General features: G+C 44.7%; 1 protein-coding gene and 1 pseudogene across 6 annotated transcripts; both read right to left on the reverse strand.

Moving 5' to 3' along the window:
* LOC138214407 (immunoglobulin superfamily DCC subclass member 3-like) overlaps positions 1-6,754 on the reverse strand; it is an 18,502-nt pseudogene extending 11,748 nt beyond the window's left edge.
* Positions 6,755-12,971: 6,217 nt separating this feature from the next.
* Positions 12,972-20,312, reverse strand: LOC138214788 (cyclic AMP-responsive element-binding protein 3-like protein 4). 6 transcript variants are annotated; one of them, XM_069176606.1, is made up of 10 exons: positions 19,907-20,312; positions 17,681-17,815; positions 17,326-17,590; positions 17,030-17,133; positions 16,863-16,952; positions 16,687-16,793; positions 16,440-16,508; positions 15,194-15,278; positions 14,992-15,088; positions 12,972-14,751 (listed from the first exon to the last, which is right to left on the reverse strand). In XM_069176606.1, exons 2-10 carry the CDS (start codon positions 17,810-17,812, stop codon positions 14,474-14,476), a joined length of 1,227 nt encoding a protein of 408 aa, XP_069032707.1. In that variant the 5' UTR covers positions 17,813-17,815; positions 19,907-20,312; the 3' UTR covers positions 12,972-14,473. The 6 variants fall into 6 exon arrangements, with proteins under 6 accessions (XP_069032707.1, XP_069032724.1, XP_069032730.1 ...); XM_069176623.1 differs by having other exon boundaries at positions 17,681-17,864; XM_069176629.1 differs by having other exon boundaries at positions 17,326-17,587; positions 19,847-20,312.
* Positions 20,313-20,489: the final 177 nt, after the last annotated feature.

Below are 20,489 nucleotides of genomic sequence, written 5' to 3' on the forward strand. Positions count from 1 at the left end.
TGTAGTCTTATGATGAATGAGAAACATGTTCAATGAGTTTTCTCCACTTCCAGCTGGAAGAGACTGAACTTAGTTTTATTGTTGAATGAATGTGATTTAAAAAGCATGTAAAGCTCTTATTTTGAAGGCAGATGTGTTCTTAGTTTCTGTATCAGTCACAGACGGTCTGTTCGGGAAAGATTCGTCACTTTAGACTCTTTTTATCACTTTGAGTTCAACACAGGAAGAAAAACACATGACGGGTGAGATATTTCTGTGATGTGCAGCAGGATTATTATCACAGGAAGTCAGCACACGTTACTCTTTATCAGGGAGTTGTTGAAAAAATATTGGGGTTTTTTCCTTGACTTGCAATTTTTGCTGATTCATGCAATTTTACAAATTACATCATAATTTTTGAGAAAAAAGTGCAAAATTATTTTTTTTGGATCAAAACAATAACAAAAATAATCTTCTGATGTGAATCTTCTGTATGAAGCTGAGTGTTTTCTGTCTGTTGTTGTTGTTGTTGTTGTTGTTGTCAGAACCTCCTCCTCTGTTCTGTAAATCTGCTGCATCACTCCCTGCTGCTGACTTCTCCCTCGTGTCCTAAGATCAGAGCCTCTTACAGCATTGATCCGGCTCATATTTCTGGCTGCTGCTGCTGTGACGATGACGATGACGATGATGATGATGATGCCCTGAGGCAGAGATCAGGAGCTCATGTCCGTCCAGCAGGACGATAAGAAGTGGACGCAGCTGAATATGGATTTAAAAGCCACTGCTGAGATGACCTGCTTCATGTGGTGTGTGGAGGGATGATAATGTGCAAAGAGCAGATAAAAGGCAGATAAATGAGATATATTTATATATATATCATGTTGGGCTGTTTTATTGGATAAGAAGCTCGTATGTCATCGATGGCAGCGTCTCTGTTTATTTCTATCTTGACATGTCGGGTCTGGAAATATTTTCGGGCCGTAGAAAATGATGTCATAAGTTTGTTATATTTCTACAACAATTTAAGACTTTAAGGAGTTCCAGTTTTGATTTTGGGAGAAAGTGCAGAACATTTTTACGCTTAATGAGACGTTGCTGCCGTGAAAAATGTTTGAATTGAAGTTTTTTAGAAACAACAACTGCTGGAAATGTAGGAACTATTCAGCCACCTGCTGAGTCACTGGTTGCTACGGTTACACCTGCTGAGTCACTGGTTGCTATGGCTACACCTGCTGAGTCACTGGTTGCTATGGCTACACCTGCTGAGTCACTGGTTGCTATGGCTACACCTGTTATGATGATTACCCCCCTTCAAGTGAGGCAGGTTCACACATGCGCAAGACAAGAGCAGACTAGAAAAAGAGCCTTCGAAAAATCCTCACCAAACAAAAACTACAAGTCCGATGGAAACAATTCTTTCACCGTCTGAAACAGAAGCTCGTCGTGAACAACTGAAGTGAATTTCATGTACCTGCTGTGTATTATACAGGTGTGGTCGCAGGTTAGAGATACCCTCCATTTTGGTTTTGAGCAGCAGTTTCAGAGCTCACATATAATGGGAGTCTATTGGAGAGTTGTTGGGAGCACTCGGCGCTCGGAGGGGATTTCAGCCCAAACCGAGAGTCGTATCACAACGAGAGTCCGACTGGGTGAAAGCCAACAAAAATCCAGACAGTTTGTACATTAAACTGTCTGGATTAAGAGAAAACGGTGGGCAGGAAACAGGATTAACACCACTGTTTTCCCCAAACTTTTGTGGGGTCGAAAGTTAGCAGTCCGTGACATCACGTGTGACATCACGTGTGACATCATCATCATCAATCTGACGCTGAACATTCTGTCCAACACACACCCATTATAAACAGAAAAACGGTCCGAAACGTTGACAAGACTTAAACTGCCATACCATAAAAACCATTAAAGCCATCCAAATAAAAATCTAGTCCATAAAAGCCCGAAGCCTCGTGTCCTGTTCAGACTTTGAACGACATTCCTACTGTAAAGTCTGACAGAGTTGTGGGGTTCCAGAGATAGTTGGGTTCTTCCTTAATTGGAATGATTTACAATTCATTTTAATGGGGCTAAAAAAAAAGCCCCATTTTTGATTTTTACAAATTCTTCAAACATCGTACAACAAATTGCTACCAAAAGTGAAAGTACACTTTTCCCAAACAAGAGGCACATTTTGATGGATTTTGTTTGTACGTGTTTTCTCAAACCTTGCGAGACTAGTTACACGCTAAAAAAAAGTAGGCTAACGTAATAATAAGCAGAAGACATACGGTGAATACTAATACTGAGCCATTTCATTCTACTAGTTAGTGACAGAACATTAGCTTTGGTAGAATGAGAAGTTTAAGAAAAAAGTCAAGAGGTTCAAATGTAACTAATTTTTAAACAGGGCAAGAAAATGAGAATATTTTAATTTCAGACATCAACCTTTTAAAAATCTCCCATAACAGCAGTACGTTTTCTGCTCTTGCACTCTGACCTCTGTTATATCGCTGTATTCGTCATGATAAGCACCTGATTGAATGCAGGTGTTTATTGGAGGCCTTCGACCTGCCGTGTTCTCGTTCTGTCTCTGTTTGCTTTGTGCTCTGATTTGTCATTTCTATCGTCGCTGATTGCTGCAGACTGAACTCAACGGAGGGACCAGAAGAAGAACTCCTGCTGAACTTTAATCACAGAACCTGATGCTAGTTTTGTGATGGTTTGATCAGCGTGAGCAGAAAGTGCAGCTACAAGACGCCGTTAGTCAAAAGAGACTAAATGTACAATTTGACTCCATTTACAGACATTCTTTAACAAACACAGCCTGTTGATTGGCTCAGTAATTACACACATCCCAGACAACAGACAAGCTGGGGCCACTTAAAGTGAAGTGTTCTCACCTGCATCATATTGATTAACATCAATAAAACTCCACCAGCGGAGCTGACGAGGAAAATAGTATGAATCCAAATAAAGAGCTTTAAACTGGGGGGCAACCCTTTTTGTCTTATTGTGGGGGAACAACCCACTTCCTGTTCACAAACAGGCAACAGAACCAATCAGCAATTAGTAGTGATGTCATCATCCATCAGTGATGTCATCAACCATCAGTGATGTCATCGTTGGTTTGTGAACGTTATGAATCCTCCAGTTCAGATTCTGTCCGTCACCATCTTTGATAGTTCGGAGCGGTTCGGAGCAGGAAGTGACCATATTTGGACGAGCTGGGGGAGGAGCCAGCGGTGGATCTGACCGATCTGATCGGAAACCTGACGATACTACGTCCCGCCCACCGATAGCTGTAACCTGACTGCACCACAGGCCTGTCAATCAAACAGACACGCCCCCAAAAACAGGTCTTCTTGAATCTTCTTTTCTAATGAATGAGGGATTATTTTCAGATGGACCTCCAGAAAACTAATAAGAAGGAGTGACTTTAGCTAACAACACCGAGATAACTGATGGACACATTTTATTCACTTTGGATTTGATGAGAGAAGTTGAATGGGAGTCTATGGAGCCGGAGGCTTTTTGGAGCCGACCTCTAGTGGCACTCGCTGGTATTGCAGCTGAAGACACTTCTGGATCAGAACCATTTTACAGACCTGAAGCTACGAACTCTTTTAGAAACAGATTGTGATCACACCTTATTTTCAGAGGAGCATTTCTTCCTTTCACCACCAACGCAGCCATTTTAGGTCAAAACTACTTCCTATAAAAACTTCAGACTTTCTTACTTCGACAGGCGTTCAGAATTGTTTTTAACGGCGACTCACCGCGTCCGTTGTTCTGGATGTCGGTGAGGATCTGGGAGTAGTTGATGGGCAGCTTGTTCTCTTCGAACACTCCTTCCTCCAGCGTGATGTTGATGCCGGTCAGCTCCATGTACAAACCCTCTATGGCGAAGTAACACGGCCGGTCGTCCACCTTGTTATCGCTGAACACCAGCATGACGTGTTCCCGCCAGCCAAAGTGCTCGCAGATCCGCAGGGCGAACCGGCCGAGCTTCTTGTGGGTCGGGCCGGTGTTGGTGATGGACGGGTAGACTCCGCCGTAGAACGCCACGGCCGGGGCGCCCGCCGTCACCATGGGAACGCCCCAGTGGGTGGTGAAGAGGCCGACAGGGGAGGAGGTGTAGGAGCAGCCCGGCCCGATGAAGGCCCACGGGTCGTAGGCGAACTTCAGGTCCACCGCCATGAGCGGCGCCACGGACTCGGAGCAGATCCCGTTCTTGTCTTCGCTGTTCTTGAAGGCGTAGGTGAGGTGGTGGTCGGGCAGCAGCGTGGGGTCGGCGTTGACGGTTCTGACGGCCCGCTCCAGGGCGGGGCCGATGCGAGGCCACGCCCACGGGTAATCCGTGTTGCTCTGCGGCAGGATGACGGCCAGCGTGATGTTCTGGTGCGCCCGGCGCTGGTGGTTTCCTCGGGTTTGACGTCTCGGGCTGCGGAGTCGAGCCGCTTCCCCGGCGGCCCGCTGCAGGTCGGACAGAACCACCAGAACCATCAGCACCAGCAGGAAGGCGGCGCCCTCCCTCCAACCGGCCATCCTCTGCCCCGCGGATCGACCCGGTCCACCACAGCTGGACGATTTATCCTGCGGACCTGCAGACACACAAGGAAGACGTTAAGAAAACACCAACGGCGCTCCGATCTCGGAAACCTTATTCCGGGCAGGAGGACGGACCCGTCACGGTCCGGTTCACGGTAAGAACTCCGTCCACATCTGCGCTGAAGGTCTGAGCGAGTCGGAGGCCGAGCTGAGTCGTGGGAGGAAAACTCCCCCGCAGATACAAAATGAGACGACAGCTTTCCGGCTCGACGACGACGTCACTCCGAGAGCGTTTTTGTTCACGAATGTTTCAGATACGGAAACAAACAGGGAACAAAAAAACAACAACCGAAACGTCAACCAGCCGATGAATGATGGTGTTTCGTTGTTTTCAAATTGACGCATCCAAGAAATACGTCAAAAAACATAATCAGCCACCGATAGCTGGTGTCGAAGGAAGGAAACGCTGCGCGGAAGGTCATTTGAACGAATTTAAAGCGTCTTCGAGGCGAAGACGTTGGTGTCGGGACAGAGAGGTCGGTGCTGAACGTCCGGCTCGTATCACACGACAAAAACACGCTAACTTCACGGACCGGAAAATAAACTGAACCTGAAAGTCACCGGGAGAAAAATCAACCATCAAATCTACCGAGTGAACGAGTCCAGTAACTTTACAAACACGTTAAATTCAGATTGTGAGTTTTATTCTGGAGGGTCGGTTACTACCGAGACTACGACACAAACCGTCAATCATCACTGGAAACTGGACTTTGAGACTTATTCTGATGATATGAAATCAATGAATTAACTCATATTTGTTTTTCATATGAACACATAATATAACATAATAAAAAAAATTCCCCTCGGGGATTAATAAAGTATATACCTACCTACCTACCTACCCTAATATATTCAAAAGCCAAAAGTCTGACATTTCAAAATGCTCATTTGGGTTTCAAGAAATAAAGACGACAATTGTCTGACATTTTAAAGAATAAACATTTGCAAATAAAAAGAACTGACAGTTGTATCATAAATAAGAATAATTGTTGCTCGCGGCCTCGGAGTCCTTCTGTGATGGAAAAACACGACCTGTCATGAGGTTTTCTGGTTGTTAATTACTCTACAGAACAATTGGAAGCAGTTTGGTGAAACAACTGGATAAAGAGAAGAGATGGGGAGGAGCGGTTTGGAGCAGGAAGTGACCATATTTGGACGAGCTGGGGGAGGAGCCAGCGGTGGATCTGACCGATCTGATTGGAAACGTTTAAAGGCTTTTAGAATTCAAATGTTGGTAGTTTCACTGTAAAACAAAAATCCTACATGTTCATAGAGACATACCGACATATTTAAAGTAATTTATGCTCATAAATTTACAAACATGCAAACAGACAAAACAAATATAGAAAATACTTTGAAATCAGATGCTGCATTTCCGCATTTACACAGTTTTCTTTTCTAAATTCGGCACCTTTTTGTTTTTTAACTTTTACTGAATTTATTTTCTTTTTGTTTATTTGCACGTGTTTTCTTAATCTGCAGCGTGTTGAGCTCACATTAATCATCAATCTGAGATTTTTTTTTCTTTTAAGCAATAAATGTAAAAGTCAGATGGAAATATTGAACTGGTGTTTTAATGCAGAAACATTTCTAATTGATGAATTAAAATAGTCATAATTTTTGCTGGCAGCATGTAAAATAAGAGTATATTCACATTTCTGTTCTCTAAGGAGCCTCCGTTCATACCAGCGATCTACTGTCTGTCTTTAATGGATTAAAAAGCTGCTAAAAGCATCGACCCCCTCTGGACCGGAACCTGCAGCCAAACCGTCAATAAGCTCCTCAGATGCGGATCAATAGTTCCTGTAAAATGAAGCCGTGTCTCCGTGTTACCTCAGCGGGGGTCCGAGCTCCTCTTCATGCTGTCTGCAAGTTTGGAGGTGATTTGAAACAGCTGACCGGCCATGCTGCACACAGACACCGGCAGAGGTTCTTCCCGTTAATTCCCGGTCGGTGTGTTCCCGCTCCGGTTCTGGAAAAGTCGCCTTTTTAAACTTGAATAAGGTGTTATGGTGAGTAGGAAGCAGCTGAGGGGCCACGTGTCTTTAAAACTGCGTTAAAATCCGTTAAAAATCCACATGAAAGGGAACTCTGAGAGCAAAGAGCTGCTGTAGATCCGGAAGAAGTGAAATGAATCCTCCAGGTTGGATCAGAACAGGAAAAGATCTCCCAGCTGATCTCCATCCGACAGGTGAGCTGCTCTCAGACCCGCTGGATGGAACAGACTGAGACCGACGGGCTGGCTGCGGTCTGATGGGCGGAGAACCGGGGAAGGGAGAACCGGGGGAGGGGGGGAGGAAGGAAGGAGAGAGAGTGCACGAGGAGGCAGGAAACCTGAAAGGGAGGAACGACTGAGGGAGGTGTGCAGGGATGACCAGTCTGACCTCCGTTGACCCTCACAAGTCAGACTGTTCCTCCAATAACAACCAGAGATGGATGTCATGGCAATAGCGCCCTCTATCTCCAGTGATGTCATCAACCATCAGTGATGTCATCAACCATCAGTGATGTCATCAACCATCAGTGATGTCATCGTTGGTTTGTGAACGTTATGAATCCTCCAGTTCAGATTCTGTCCGTCACCATCTTTGTTAGTTTGGAGCGGTTTGGAGCAGGAAGTGACCATATTTGGACGAGCATTTTACGAAGACACTTCTGGATCAGAACCATTTTACAGACCTGGAAGAGCAACACAATCATAGCTGCTTGTATTGATGTGAAATTATCTAAAATCTAACTATAGTTGACTATCAGTGAAGTCAAGTATTTTAGCAATTTAAATAAATGTTTATTGGAATCACGTGCTGACATGTATTATGAATTTAACTCAACAGATTCTGTTGGTTGTTAAGGTTTTATTTTATCCTCTCCTCATTGGACAATATCGTGATTTTGTCATTTTCTGTAAACTAAAGGGGACCAAAAACGGGACCCTGTGGAACTCCTGCTTTATTATACTCTGAAGGAAAAATCTATTTCTCGTTTATTAATTTGCAGTCAAAAACTGAAATAAATCTATGATGGAGTTCTATTAGATTTCTACCACATAATGTACATATTATTGAGAGTCGTCAGGTAGTTTAATTTGGAATATTAAAATATATGTCTGCATATTGTGATACCATAAAGCAGCATTGTCCTATTGGTCTCATACAACAGAGTATGTGAACCCTCAGATGTTGTCCAGTGATCGCCCCCTGCAGGAGTAGAAGTGTGTTGCGTTGTTTGTGCAGCTCCGTCCTTTTGCCCCCTTTTATGTTTTCCTGCTGTTACACTTTATCACAGCTGCATTTTCTTTCTTCCGTCAGTGCAAGTGGAGGATTATCTGGTTCCCATCAAGGCTGCTCCGTCTACAGGCACCTCACGGATCAATAAAAGTAAATGTCGAAACACAATAATAAGAAGAAGGACACGTCACCGTGAGATCCACCAGCTGGTTTTCATACTTGTAAATCATTTTTGTGGTTTGATGCGGAGCACATTTTCATTATATATTCATGCATCACATTTTTCTAGTGCGGATAGAAACGTCAGTAAAGTTTTAGCCGAAAGAAACATGTGTTGGACCACCGAAACTGAACCTCATTAAAGGAACAGCCAGCTCCGTGTGTTCTCTACTGTTTTACATGTTGGGATGGATTTTCTGCCATTTTTTTGGCCAAAATGAACATTAATAACCATATTTGAAGTTGTTTGTTTCTGTCAATCAAACAGTGACGTCACTCATCGGTTTGTTAAACGGATGTTCTGAAGCCTCTAGTTTCAGATTTCGGCCGTCGTCATCTTCATATTTTTTGAGCCAGGAGTGACCATATTTGGATGAACTGGGGGAGGAGCAAGCAGTGGATCAGGCTGACAATGCCCCGCCCACATAAAGTGATATTTTTGGAGCCAACCTCTAGTGGCACCTGGTGGTATTGCAGCTTGAAGGCACTTCTGAGTCGGAACCATTTTTCAGACCTGAAGCTACAAACTCTTTTAGAAACAGTCTGTGACTCGGCAGTTGAAAGGTTTGGTCGGGTGAACGGATGCGGTCGGCGTCGAGATGTTGAGGAGAGGCATTAAACGAACAGCGCCGGCGTCGCCTGTATTTCCTCCGTATGATCCATCAGCACTAAAGAGTGCAACATGAAAACCAAACCTCCTCTTGTTGATGAAGATCATACATGTTTTAATGGCACCGCACTCACTAAGAACACGTGAGATACCGGAAAGGTTGCAGTGACGTCGTCGCAGAGCGAAGAACAAACACTTTGGTTGTTGTTAATGGGACGTAAAGGATCCTGCCGACGGTCCTCGGAGAGGGAACAGGAAGTCCTGGGGACCAGAGAGGCTGTGACGCAACGTGAAGAGAGCTCAGTGATAAATGTTTGTCTCAAAGGAGCGGCGAGCTTTTGTTCGGGTCATCAAGTCTTCAGGGCAACAAACCTCCACTTATTTCTACTAAAAACAAGATTTTAACTTAATCTGACATTTTAACACAATGTGAGTTCAGTGTGCTTTTTATATTTAATTTAAGATAATTTAACCACCTGAGATGGATTTGTGCTTTTTGTAATTAACTCACTTGGGGGAGATCTCCATAGTAACGAAGCAATGATGTCATTCTGTCAGAAAACAGCTCAGCGTAGGCAAAACATTAATAATGGATTCACTTGATGATGGAAACATTATTTACATTCCAGTTTACATATGTGTCTTTACTCGAATTATAAATATATATTTATATATATATCACACTGTATATGTTCTGTATATATAGATATCAGTTGTTGTCTTAAACTACTTTGGTTTAAATTAACAGAACAAATTGTTTTTTCCGTCTGAACATCCTGAAATGAGTAAATGTAAAAAATAGTGAATGCTGTTGGGTTTATTAAGAAATTTGTGTTTTTGTTTACAGTAAAAAAAAAAACCACTGTTTCTAAAAGAGTTCGTAGCTTCAGGTCTGTAAAATGGTTCTGATCCAGAAGTGTCTTCAGCTGCAATACCAGCGAGTGCCACTAGAGGTCGGCTCCAAAAAGCCTCCGGCTCCATAGACTCCCATTCAACTTCTCTCATCAAATCCAAAGTGAATAAAATGTGTCCATCAGTTATCTCGGTGTTGTTAGCTAAAGTCACTCCTTCTTATTAGTTTTCTGGAGGTCCATCTGAAAATAATCCCTCATTCATTAGAAAAGAAGATTCAAGAAGACCTGTTTTTGGGGGAGTGTCTGTTTGATTGACAGGCCTGTGGTGCAGTCAGGTTACAGCTATCGGTGGGCGGGACGTAGTATCGTCAGGTTTCTGATCAGATCGGTCAGATCCACCGCTGGCTCCTCCCCCAGCTCGTCCAAACATGGTCACTTCCTGCTCCAAACCGCTCCGAACTAGCAAAGATGGTGACGAACAGAATCTGAAATGGAGGCTTCATAAAATGTAAAAACGTCAGTTGGGGCTTTTTATGGGGAGCTGGAACTATTTCTGAACTATTTCTCTGGACAGAACCGTGCTAGAAGTTTCCCTTTGCTCCCAGTCTTTATGCTAAGCTAGGCTAACCACATACCTCTGGCTCTTTTTGACATTTAGTCCCCCGTGAGACCAAAACTCTTTATTACTGCTTTATTTTTCTACATTACATCATTAAAGGAGGCTAATAAAGACTAAACATAAAGTCCACACTGTGTTCATATCATCCGTCTGGTTTTCATGCACCATCCATCCATCTTTAATCAGCAGTATTACCGTGTCTTTCATGTATATGGCCCCTCTGCAAATTGCTGCCATTTCAACAGGAAGTTGGCGTGGCGCCCCCATCAGGTGCTTCTAGTCAATAATTCAACAGAAAAGGATCTAAATATTCAAAAAGCTGTGGGTTAGCTGGCCGTGTGCAGGAACACGACTCTGACTGCAGGACGGTTTCAACGAGGATCAGCGCCTCTGACTTCCTTACGGCCCACGTATCCTGTTTGCTTTTTAAATGTAAATCTTTCATTATTAATAGGCGGATATGTTCATCACTGGACAAACAGGAGTTCCGAGTCATCAGGTCTCCTCATCACCTCCACATTCCAGGAGACTCAAACAAACACGAAGAATTTACATCGACAAAATGCGTACCGACAGTTTAATGCATTCTGGGTACATTTCTTTATATATTATTTATAGTTCCAGATGTGCCGTTTTCAATCAATTTCTTGTCATTTAAAAAATATAAATCAATTAGCAGGTGATGGAAAGCTGCTCCAGTAATTGGATTTAACGTTGGAAAGGAAGAAGAAATAAAAACTGCCAGCAGTGATCGACGGGCCGTTGCACGCTGCACGTCGGGGATCCAGCGGGTCATGTGTAAAGTTTCATGAGGTTTGAAGCATCGTTTGACCTTAAACATCAACTTCCTGTGTCACGGCCAAACATCAAACTTAGCCACATCGCCCTGGCTATATATATATACATATATATATACTATATAATATATACTATATACTGTATACTATATACTATATACTATATACTTTATACTATATACCATATACCATATACTTTATACTATATACTATATACTGTATACTTTATACTATATATTTTATACTATACACTATATACTTTATACTATATACTGTATACTGTATACTATATACTATATATTGTATACTTTATACTTTATACTATATACTTTATACTATATACTATATACTTTATACTATATACTATATACAAAAATGACATTTTTATCACTTTTTGGAGCATGACCTTTTTCTGAACTGATATGCCTCAAGAGGGGATCAAACCCAGTTACAGTTTTGCATCCACTACACATTACAGGAAGATACTTAATATCACTGCAGACCTCCTTGAAAGCACGTACATCTACTATCCAAAGAATGTCTGCAGCAATTTTGGTCACATTTGAAAGAATATTTATGGACGGTAGAGGTATAGGTTGCAGTAAGCATAACATTTGTCACAATGCTTCCTAACTTGTAGGAAGATAGATGGTGCAGTGGATAGTGCTGTTGCCTTTCATGTAGGGGGTTTGGGGTTCAATCCCCCTTTTTCATGACTTAAAATAAAACTCGTGTAATTTTTTGAACGACATGCCTTAGGATGACTTTTAGGTCACTTTTTGGCCACCACGCCACTGGCACACCGATCAACGAAAACGTATTATTTTGATAACTTTTAATCCCAAACATGTTAAGAGTGCACAGACTCAATTTCAAGTCGTTACGACAAAATCTGAAGGAGGAGTTCGTTAAAGTACAACATGTGTGAATCGCCAAAAATGGCGACTACATTCAAAATGGCGGACTTCCTGTTGAGTTGATGTAATGGTGCGTTGGAACTTTTTTGTACATCTCAGTGTACAGTGTACACATCCACCGAATCTCGTGCATGTAGGTAGATGTAGCCACTGGGGCATCTGTTTAGGGGATGCTAGCGAGCCATTTGGCCACACCCACTCACTAAAATATGAAATTTTTCACCATCGTGTACCAACCAAACACATCGCAGAACTGCTAAATGTCACCTCATAAAAACTGTAATCACATAGCAAAGAGACGCCGTTCACCCGTCCTACGTCACATCATCATAAACATCCACCTTCAGACTGTTTATCTGCTGCTGGTGGGCTGAAGATGCTTTCATCTGTCGTTTCAGCTCTCATCACCTGATTACCTGCAGACGACACACACCTGCCGTCTCCTCAAACATCATGCTACATTCAAATGCAACTCGTGAGCTCGTGGCTACAACTATTGACTGGATATGAAAGTGGACATAGCTTGAGGGCCGATGCGGAAGTGTCTTCAGGTGCAATACCAGCGAGTGCCGCTAGAGGTCGGCTCCAAAAAGCCTCCGGCTCCATCGACTCCCATTCAACTTCTCTCATCAAATCCAAAGTGAATAAAATGTGTCCATCAGTTATCTCGGGGTTGTTAGCTAAAGTCACTCCTTCTTATTAGTTTTCTGGAGGTCCATCTGAAAATAATCCCTCATTCATTAGAAAAGAAGATTCAAGAAGACCTGTTTTTGGGGGCGTGTCTGTTTGATTGACAGGTCACGTTACAGCTATCGAAATACGACAACGTTTGAATGCAGCATTTCTCTCCTGGAAATATAAAAGCCAGACACGTGTTCGATGCAGTTTGAGCTGCTGGTTCTGGTCTAAACGGTTTAAGTGTCGTGTGTCACAGAGAATCACGTCATCCACATCTAACTGGGTCACTAATGAAAACCAGACACACTGGTGACACACAGGATTAAATACTGATAACCGATCGCATCATCATCATTGATCTCCAGCAGGAAAACAGTCACTCAAAAACTCCTGAAAAAATCTGGGAAAAAAAGCCGCTTTGCTTTCTTTTGCTTCAACGACTGCATTATTCCCAAACAGAAACCCTTGATCATGTTTAAAATCTTTAATTTGATTTATTTAACTGGTGATCCAGAAGACCAGAGCACCACACAAGAGCCAAAAAAAACAATATGATTCATCTTTACATTTTTTCCTCGAGGAGTTCTCGCCAGAAACATTTTGTTCAAACATTAAAACTGGAAGATGTTTTTCCTCAAAGTGTCAAAACTTAGCAGCTGTTTAGTTCATGAGAAGAAACAGGTGAAACTCTGTTGCAACACATTTTAAAAGGAGAGCGAATAAAACCACAACTCCCAAAGCTAATCATACAGAATGAGCAGTCTCACCTGCAGGTGGCGCTCACGTGTACATCTGCAGTGATACCTTTTCTCACCTGCAGGTGGCGCTCATGTCACATCCACGGGTCCAAACTCTTCCTGTAGGTGCTCCTTTCTACGTCTGCAGGTCTAACCTTTTCTGACCTGTAGGCGCCGGTTTGACCGGAGGTTCGGGTGTAAACCTGGTTTGTGTCCTTGTGGTTCTCATCTAAAGAAAACATTTTAGTTTAGCAGGAATATGTGAATTAGATATTCATTTCTTTGACTCCAGCTGTCATTCTGTCATCTTAGAAAATAAAACAATAAAAATACATCGTTATCAAGAGAAAAAGTGATCGTAGAAGTAGAAAAAGAAGAATTAAATGCTGCCATGTCATTGAGCATTCAGTATGACGTGGCACTTATGTGCCAGTAGCTCCACCTTGTGGCCAAAATACAGCAGAGACATTTTAAGACATGATAAAGTGACTGTCACTGCAGTGATAATGAAAGCTGGACCGGTCAGAGGGGACGAGGTCATCAAACTAAATAAGATTTCCTCCATAAGTTCTGCATGTGGAAGGAAACTGTTTGCTTTCAAAACATCACCTTTACACACAGAAAAAAATTAATTATAAAATGTTTTCCCTTTATTGATCAAAGTTACTTTTACATGTTACGTGATTCATTGAGTGGTTTCACTAATTAAAGCAGATCGTCAGTAATAAATAAATCCGACTCAGCTTCACTTTTACATGTAAAACAGTAAAACTTCAAAATAAAGCTGGTGAGCAGATGAATCATATTTATAACCTGTTAATGGAGCAAATATATATAAATCCAACCCACTTAGTGAAGAAACTTTAACTTTGGTTTCAAATAATAATAATAAAAAAACATTCATGGTTCAATTAGAGTTCATTATAATTATATTAATTATAAACTGTTTAATGTTTCAGATTTCGTCATTGAACTCTCAGGAAACAAACAAATAAACAAATTTTCCCAAATACTTTTGCAAAGCTAACAATCAGTGACGGTTTGAATAAAAGTGGAACAGAACCTCTCGTGTTTTATGATCAGAACATTTTAAAACCACCGTTCATCTGATAGGTTACCGATCAGCTGATCGATCGCAGCGTCCGAAGCTGGTCGTGTATTTACAGCTCATCGCCTCCAGCGTCCGCTAACGAGTCCCGACACGACGTTTGGCAACACCGAACAGGAAGTGCGTCTACATCTCGTCGGCGTGGCCCGGTTTGGTCGGGTCGCGGCCTCCTGTTCGGGCCGCCGGGTCGACGACAGCCGAGCCGTTCCCTGATTGGCTGCCGTCTCGGGTCGAGACGTCAGAAGCTGAATCTTCGGGTCTTTCTGCCGGTTCCTGGAGGACGGTGGCGCCCTCTGGTGGTTCTGACTGCATTACATCGGAGGGCGGCGGCGAGTCGGCCGGACCGTCGACCTCGTCTGCCGTCGGCTGGGACGACGGGTCCGTCAGGATGTTCCTGGAAATCACTAAAAGATTCACAACAATGAGTTCAGCAACGTTTCGGACTTTTTTACATTTCGTATTATCGAAAATAAATAAATCTCGTCTGTCAAATATAGAACAGAAAACAAACTTTCAACTTATTTCAGAGAACACTGGTTTTCTTTTTTTACGTGTTTATACGTTGGTTTGTATTTTTTTACATTATCCTAAAAAAAAAAAGGTTATTTGATGAGGTTTATGTGATGTCATCAGGGACCGCCCACCTCCCGTCGGTCTGTAGTCGTCGTCGTCTGCAGACGAGCTGCGGCTGAACGGACTGAAACTGGGCATGATGATGAGACCCAGAGAGACCAGGATGATCTGAGGACACACGGACATGTTCAGGAAGCATCGTGAACACGCCACATGCGTGTTTAGAGACGTGTTTTTAAATGGAGCCGAGACATTATATAACATTTTTCGTACCAGTAAGCAGGTGCTGGTCTGAGCTCCTTTACTGACCGTCCGCTTGATCAGAGACTGAAGCTGCCTGAGCTGAGTCAGCAGAGACCTGAAGAGAGGGAACAGCTCCTGATCATAACCAACAGGAACAGGGAACAGCTCCTGATCATAACCAACAGGAACAGGGAACAGCTCCTGATCATAACCAACAGGAACAGGGAACAGCTCCTGATCATAACCAACAGGAACAGGGAACAGCTCCTGATCATAACCAACAGGAACAGGGAACAGCTCCTGATCATAACCAACAGGAACAGGGAACAGCTCCTGATCATAACCAACAGGAACAGGGAACAGCTCCTGATCATAACCAACAGGAACAGGGAACAGCTCCTCATCATAACCAACAGGAACAGGGAACAGCTCCTCATCATAACCAACAGGAACAGGGAACAGCTCCTCATCATAACCAACAGGAACAGGGAACAGCTCCTCATCATAACCAACAGGAACAGGGAACAGCTCCTCATCATAACCAACAGGAACAGGGAACAGCTCCTCATCATAACCAACAGGAACAGGGAACAGCTCCTCATCATAACCAACAGGAACAGGGAACAGCTCCTCATCTTAACCAACAGGAACAGGGAACAGCTCCTCATCTTAACCAACAGGAACAGGGAACAGCTCCTCATCTTAACCAACAGGAACAGGGAACAGCTCCTCATCATAACCAACAGGAACAGGGAACAGCTCCTCATCATAACCAACAGGAACAGGGAACAGCTCCTCATCATAACCAACAGGAACAGGGAACAGCTCCTCATCATAACCAACAGGAACAGGGAACAGCTCCTCATCATAACCAACAGGAACAGGGAACAGCTCCTCATCATAACCAACAGGAACAGGGAACAGCTCCTCATCATAACCAACAGGAACAGGGAACAGCTCCTCATCATAACCAACAGGAACAGGGAACAGCTCCTCATCTTAACCAACAGGAACAGGGAACAGCTCCTCATCTTAACCAACAGGAACAGGGAACAGCTCCTCATCATAACCAACAGGAACAGGGAACAGCTCCTCATCATAACCAACAGGAACAGGGAACTCAAGTTCAGAGAGAAACACGGAGAACACTGAAGGTTTGTATTCACACTATAAAGATGAAACTACAGAATAGTGACCAGAACATAAAGTAATCTGACCAATCAGCTGCTGAATCGATCAGTTAATAATCAATAATCAGTTTTAAATGTGCTCGTACATGTTGTGTTTCTCCAGCTGCTCCACCGTCCTCTGAAGATCTTTGTTCTGAGACGAGCACACTGCTGCCCTGTTCACACACACACACACACACACACACACACACACACACACATACACACACACACACACACACAGAATGATCAGAATATGTAAGAACTCCTTCAAAATAAAAGCTTCATGAAGCTTCTCTGTGAAGACGTCCTGAACGTCCCTCCAGTCCACCAGAGACCCGGTCCTCAGACTACCTGTTCTCCAGTTCATCGATGTAGTCCTTCCTCCTCCGCCGGCTGTCCTGAGCCGACTGCTTGTTGCGGATTTTCCTCCGAACTTTCTTCAGGATTCGTTCCTCGGCCTGCGAGTGAAGAAGAGTTTTAAAACCATGGTGGTGTTTTTAGACGGCGGCGTGGTGTCGGCGGCCGACCTTGGTGAGAGGCAGGTTGCTGGGCAGAGACACTCCCTCCTGAGTCAGCAGCTTCTGCTCCTCCTCCGTCAGCTGGAGGTCCGGGTACAGCTGCAACAGCAGAAGAAGAGTGAGTCCTCCGGGTCGGACCCGAACGCCGAGCGCCACACGCAGACAGGAAGTCTCACCGGGTCTGCGTCGGGGCTGGGGGGGTCGAGGTGAGCCGCCGAAACCACCGGCAGCTCGTTCACGATGCACGAGTCCGACAGCAGCACCCGAGAGCTCCATCCGTCTGCACGGGACACCAAACCTACCGTTGGTTCTACACACTTCCTGTTTCAACAGGACATCCCTCTCATGGAAATGTGCTGTAATTTACAGGTAAAACACCAGAAGGAGTGTTCCTGAACGCAGCACGGCGATGCACTGCTTCCTGCTGCTCCGTGTGCATCACGTGCTGCGTTCAGGTACACTCTGCTCTCACCGAGCTCTATGGAGATGACGTTCTCTTGTCCCGGTTCGGTCTCGGCGCCGCCCAGCCCGCTGATGTCGTAGACCACCTGGTAGATGGTCGCCGGGGCCGACTGGGTGGTCGCCATGGTGACCGTGGCGACGGGCCTATCGGCGACGGGCTCCTCGGAGATGCCGCTGTCGCTCTCGGACGACGGGTCGGCGGGCGGCCCGCTGGGGAACACCTCGTTCGGATCGACGCCGTGGAGGACGTCCTCGGATTCGCTGTCGTTGAGCTTCTGGTGACGGTCAAAAATCTAAATCACATGTTTTTGTTCTCACAAACGGACACGAACACTTTTATATCCAGTCGATGTGGGAAAACTCACACAGTCGGGGTCTCCCGCCCAGTCCTGCAGGGGCTTCTCATATTTGCTGTCGACGAGTTCTGAGCAGGAGAACGGAGCGTCGAGCTGCCAGCTGTCGGCGCCGGGAAACAGATCTCCGCTCTCTGCATCCATCACCTGCAACGAGAACCTGGATCAGAACCGTTCCACGGTTCCACAACCTTCTCTGTGGATCAGAAACCAGAAACATCGAAGTAAAGTTCAAATGTAAATAATGAGGTTCAGATTAATGAGGAGGATCACGACGGTCCTCACAGCTGCAGCAAGTGTTCAGGTGTGTTTGTTTGACTGAAACATGCGACGCAGCAGCTGACGACACACGACACACAACACGCTACAACACGCTAAGGAATAAACAGAACAAAGAGAAGAAGGGTGACGCAACACTGGAGGAGGACATCCTGGTTGGCACACACACACACACACACACACACACACACACACACAGACACACACAGACACACACACACACACACACACACACACAGACACACACCCACACCCACAGACACACACACACACACACACACACACACACACACACACACACACACACACACACACACACACACACACACACCACACCCACACACACACACACACACACACAGACACAGACACACACACACACACACACACACCCACAGACACAGACACACACCCACACCCACACCCACACACACACACACACAGACACAGACACACACACACCCACACACACACACACACCCACAGACACAGACACACACCCACACCCACACCCACACACAGACACACACAGACACACACACACACACACACACACACACAGACACACACCCACACCCACAGACACACACACACACACACACACACACACACACACACACACACACACACACACCCACAGACACACACACACACCCACACCCACACCCACACACACACACACACACACACAGACACAGACACACACCCACACCCACACCCACACACACACACACACAGACACAGACACACACACACCCACACACACACACACACACACACACACACACACACACCCACCCACAGACACACACACACACACACACACACACCCACACACACACACACACACACACACAGACACAGACACACACACACACCCACACACACACACACACACACACAGACACAGACACACACACACACACACACACACACACACAGACACACACCCACAGACACACAGACACACACACACACACACACACACACACAGACACAGACACACACACACACACAGACACAGACACACACACACCCGCACACACACACAGACACACACACACACACACACAGACACACACACACACACACACACACACACACACACACACACACACACACACACACAGACACACACACACACACAGACACAGACACACACACACACGCACACACACACAGACACACCCACCCACAGACACACACACACACCCACACACACACCCACCCACAGACACACACACACACCCACACACACACCCACACACAGACACACACACACACCCACACACACACACTCTGGCAGCACCAGTCGGCCTGAATAGAAACCTGAGAAGCTGCTCAACATGTTTCTGTTTTCACGAATAAAAAAACTAAAATTAAATTGTTCCTGTATTTGGCGAGATGAGAGCCGCAGGACTCAATGTCTGACGTTAAGACCCGACAGACGATCAGAAATCTCTGAAATCCATCAGAGATTCAACAAATCAATCAGTTCATTGATCAGTCGATCAGACTGCCGGTCGACAAAAGACACGACTTCAATTAGAAAATCGTCAGCAGAAGAACTTTACGTTAATAAATGAAAACCTACGAACAGCTGAAGAGCTGCTACGTGTAGTTCACCCACCACTCCAGCAGAGGGCAGCATTTCACAGCCTGTCCTCACCAACGCCTCAAAAATACCTGATTAGGTTTAAATAAAATACAACGCGGTTCCATTTTTGGGGTTTTTGTTTCGGTGGTTTAAACACTTCCTGCTTCTCAGTCACATGACAGGAAACTGAATGTTTGATTGATTGATTCATCATGAAATTGTCAAATTAATCACTTGTGAAAATATTGTAAACATAATCAAACATGTATGTTTAAATTGTATTTTTGCTTCCTTCATTTCACCTCTGGTCAAAGTTTCCTGCAGCTCATGAAGAGTTTTATTGATCTGCTGTTCGATCAGACCTGGTACTGGTTCTGGTCCTTGTCCTGGTCCTGGTCCTTATCCTGGTCCTGGTTCTGGTCCTTGTCCTGGTCCTGGTCCTTATCCTGGTCCTGGTCCTGGTCCTTGTCCTGGTCCTGGTTCTGGTTTTGGTCCTGGTTCTGGTTTTGGTCCTGGTCGTGGTCAAGCCGGATCAACAGGAGGGTTGATACTCACAGCTGACAGACGGATCCTCGTTGTTGTTGTTTTTGTTTCCGGTTCTTTGTCAGCTCTTCCGCTGCAGGACCGACACACACTCTCACACACACACACACACACACACACACACACACACACACTCACCACACGCCGCTTTGTGTTGGTTCAGAGGAGAATAAAAAGTCCAGCTGGCAGCTCGGAGCCTGGAAACCTCCTCTTCCTCCTCCTCTTCTTCTCCTGCTCGTATTGCGTCACACTGCCGGTGTGTGTCGCCACCTGCTGTCCGGGAGTCAGAAGAGCACTTCAAGTAAACGGTATGACTGCAGATTAGTTATGTTTCCCAAAAATATGTTTTAATTAAAACAGAATATGATGATTTGCAAATAATATAAATATTTTACTAAAACT

This window comes from Embiotoca jacksoni, unplaced genomic scaffold (genome assembly GCF_022577435.1).
Source record: "Embiotoca jacksoni isolate LCO1_2020_lvr unplaced genomic scaffold, fEmbJac1.0.p SCAF_106, whole genome shotgun sequence".
NCBI classification, from domain to species: Eukaryota; Metazoa; Chordata; class Actinopteri; family Embiotocidae; genus Embiotoca; species Embiotoca jacksoni.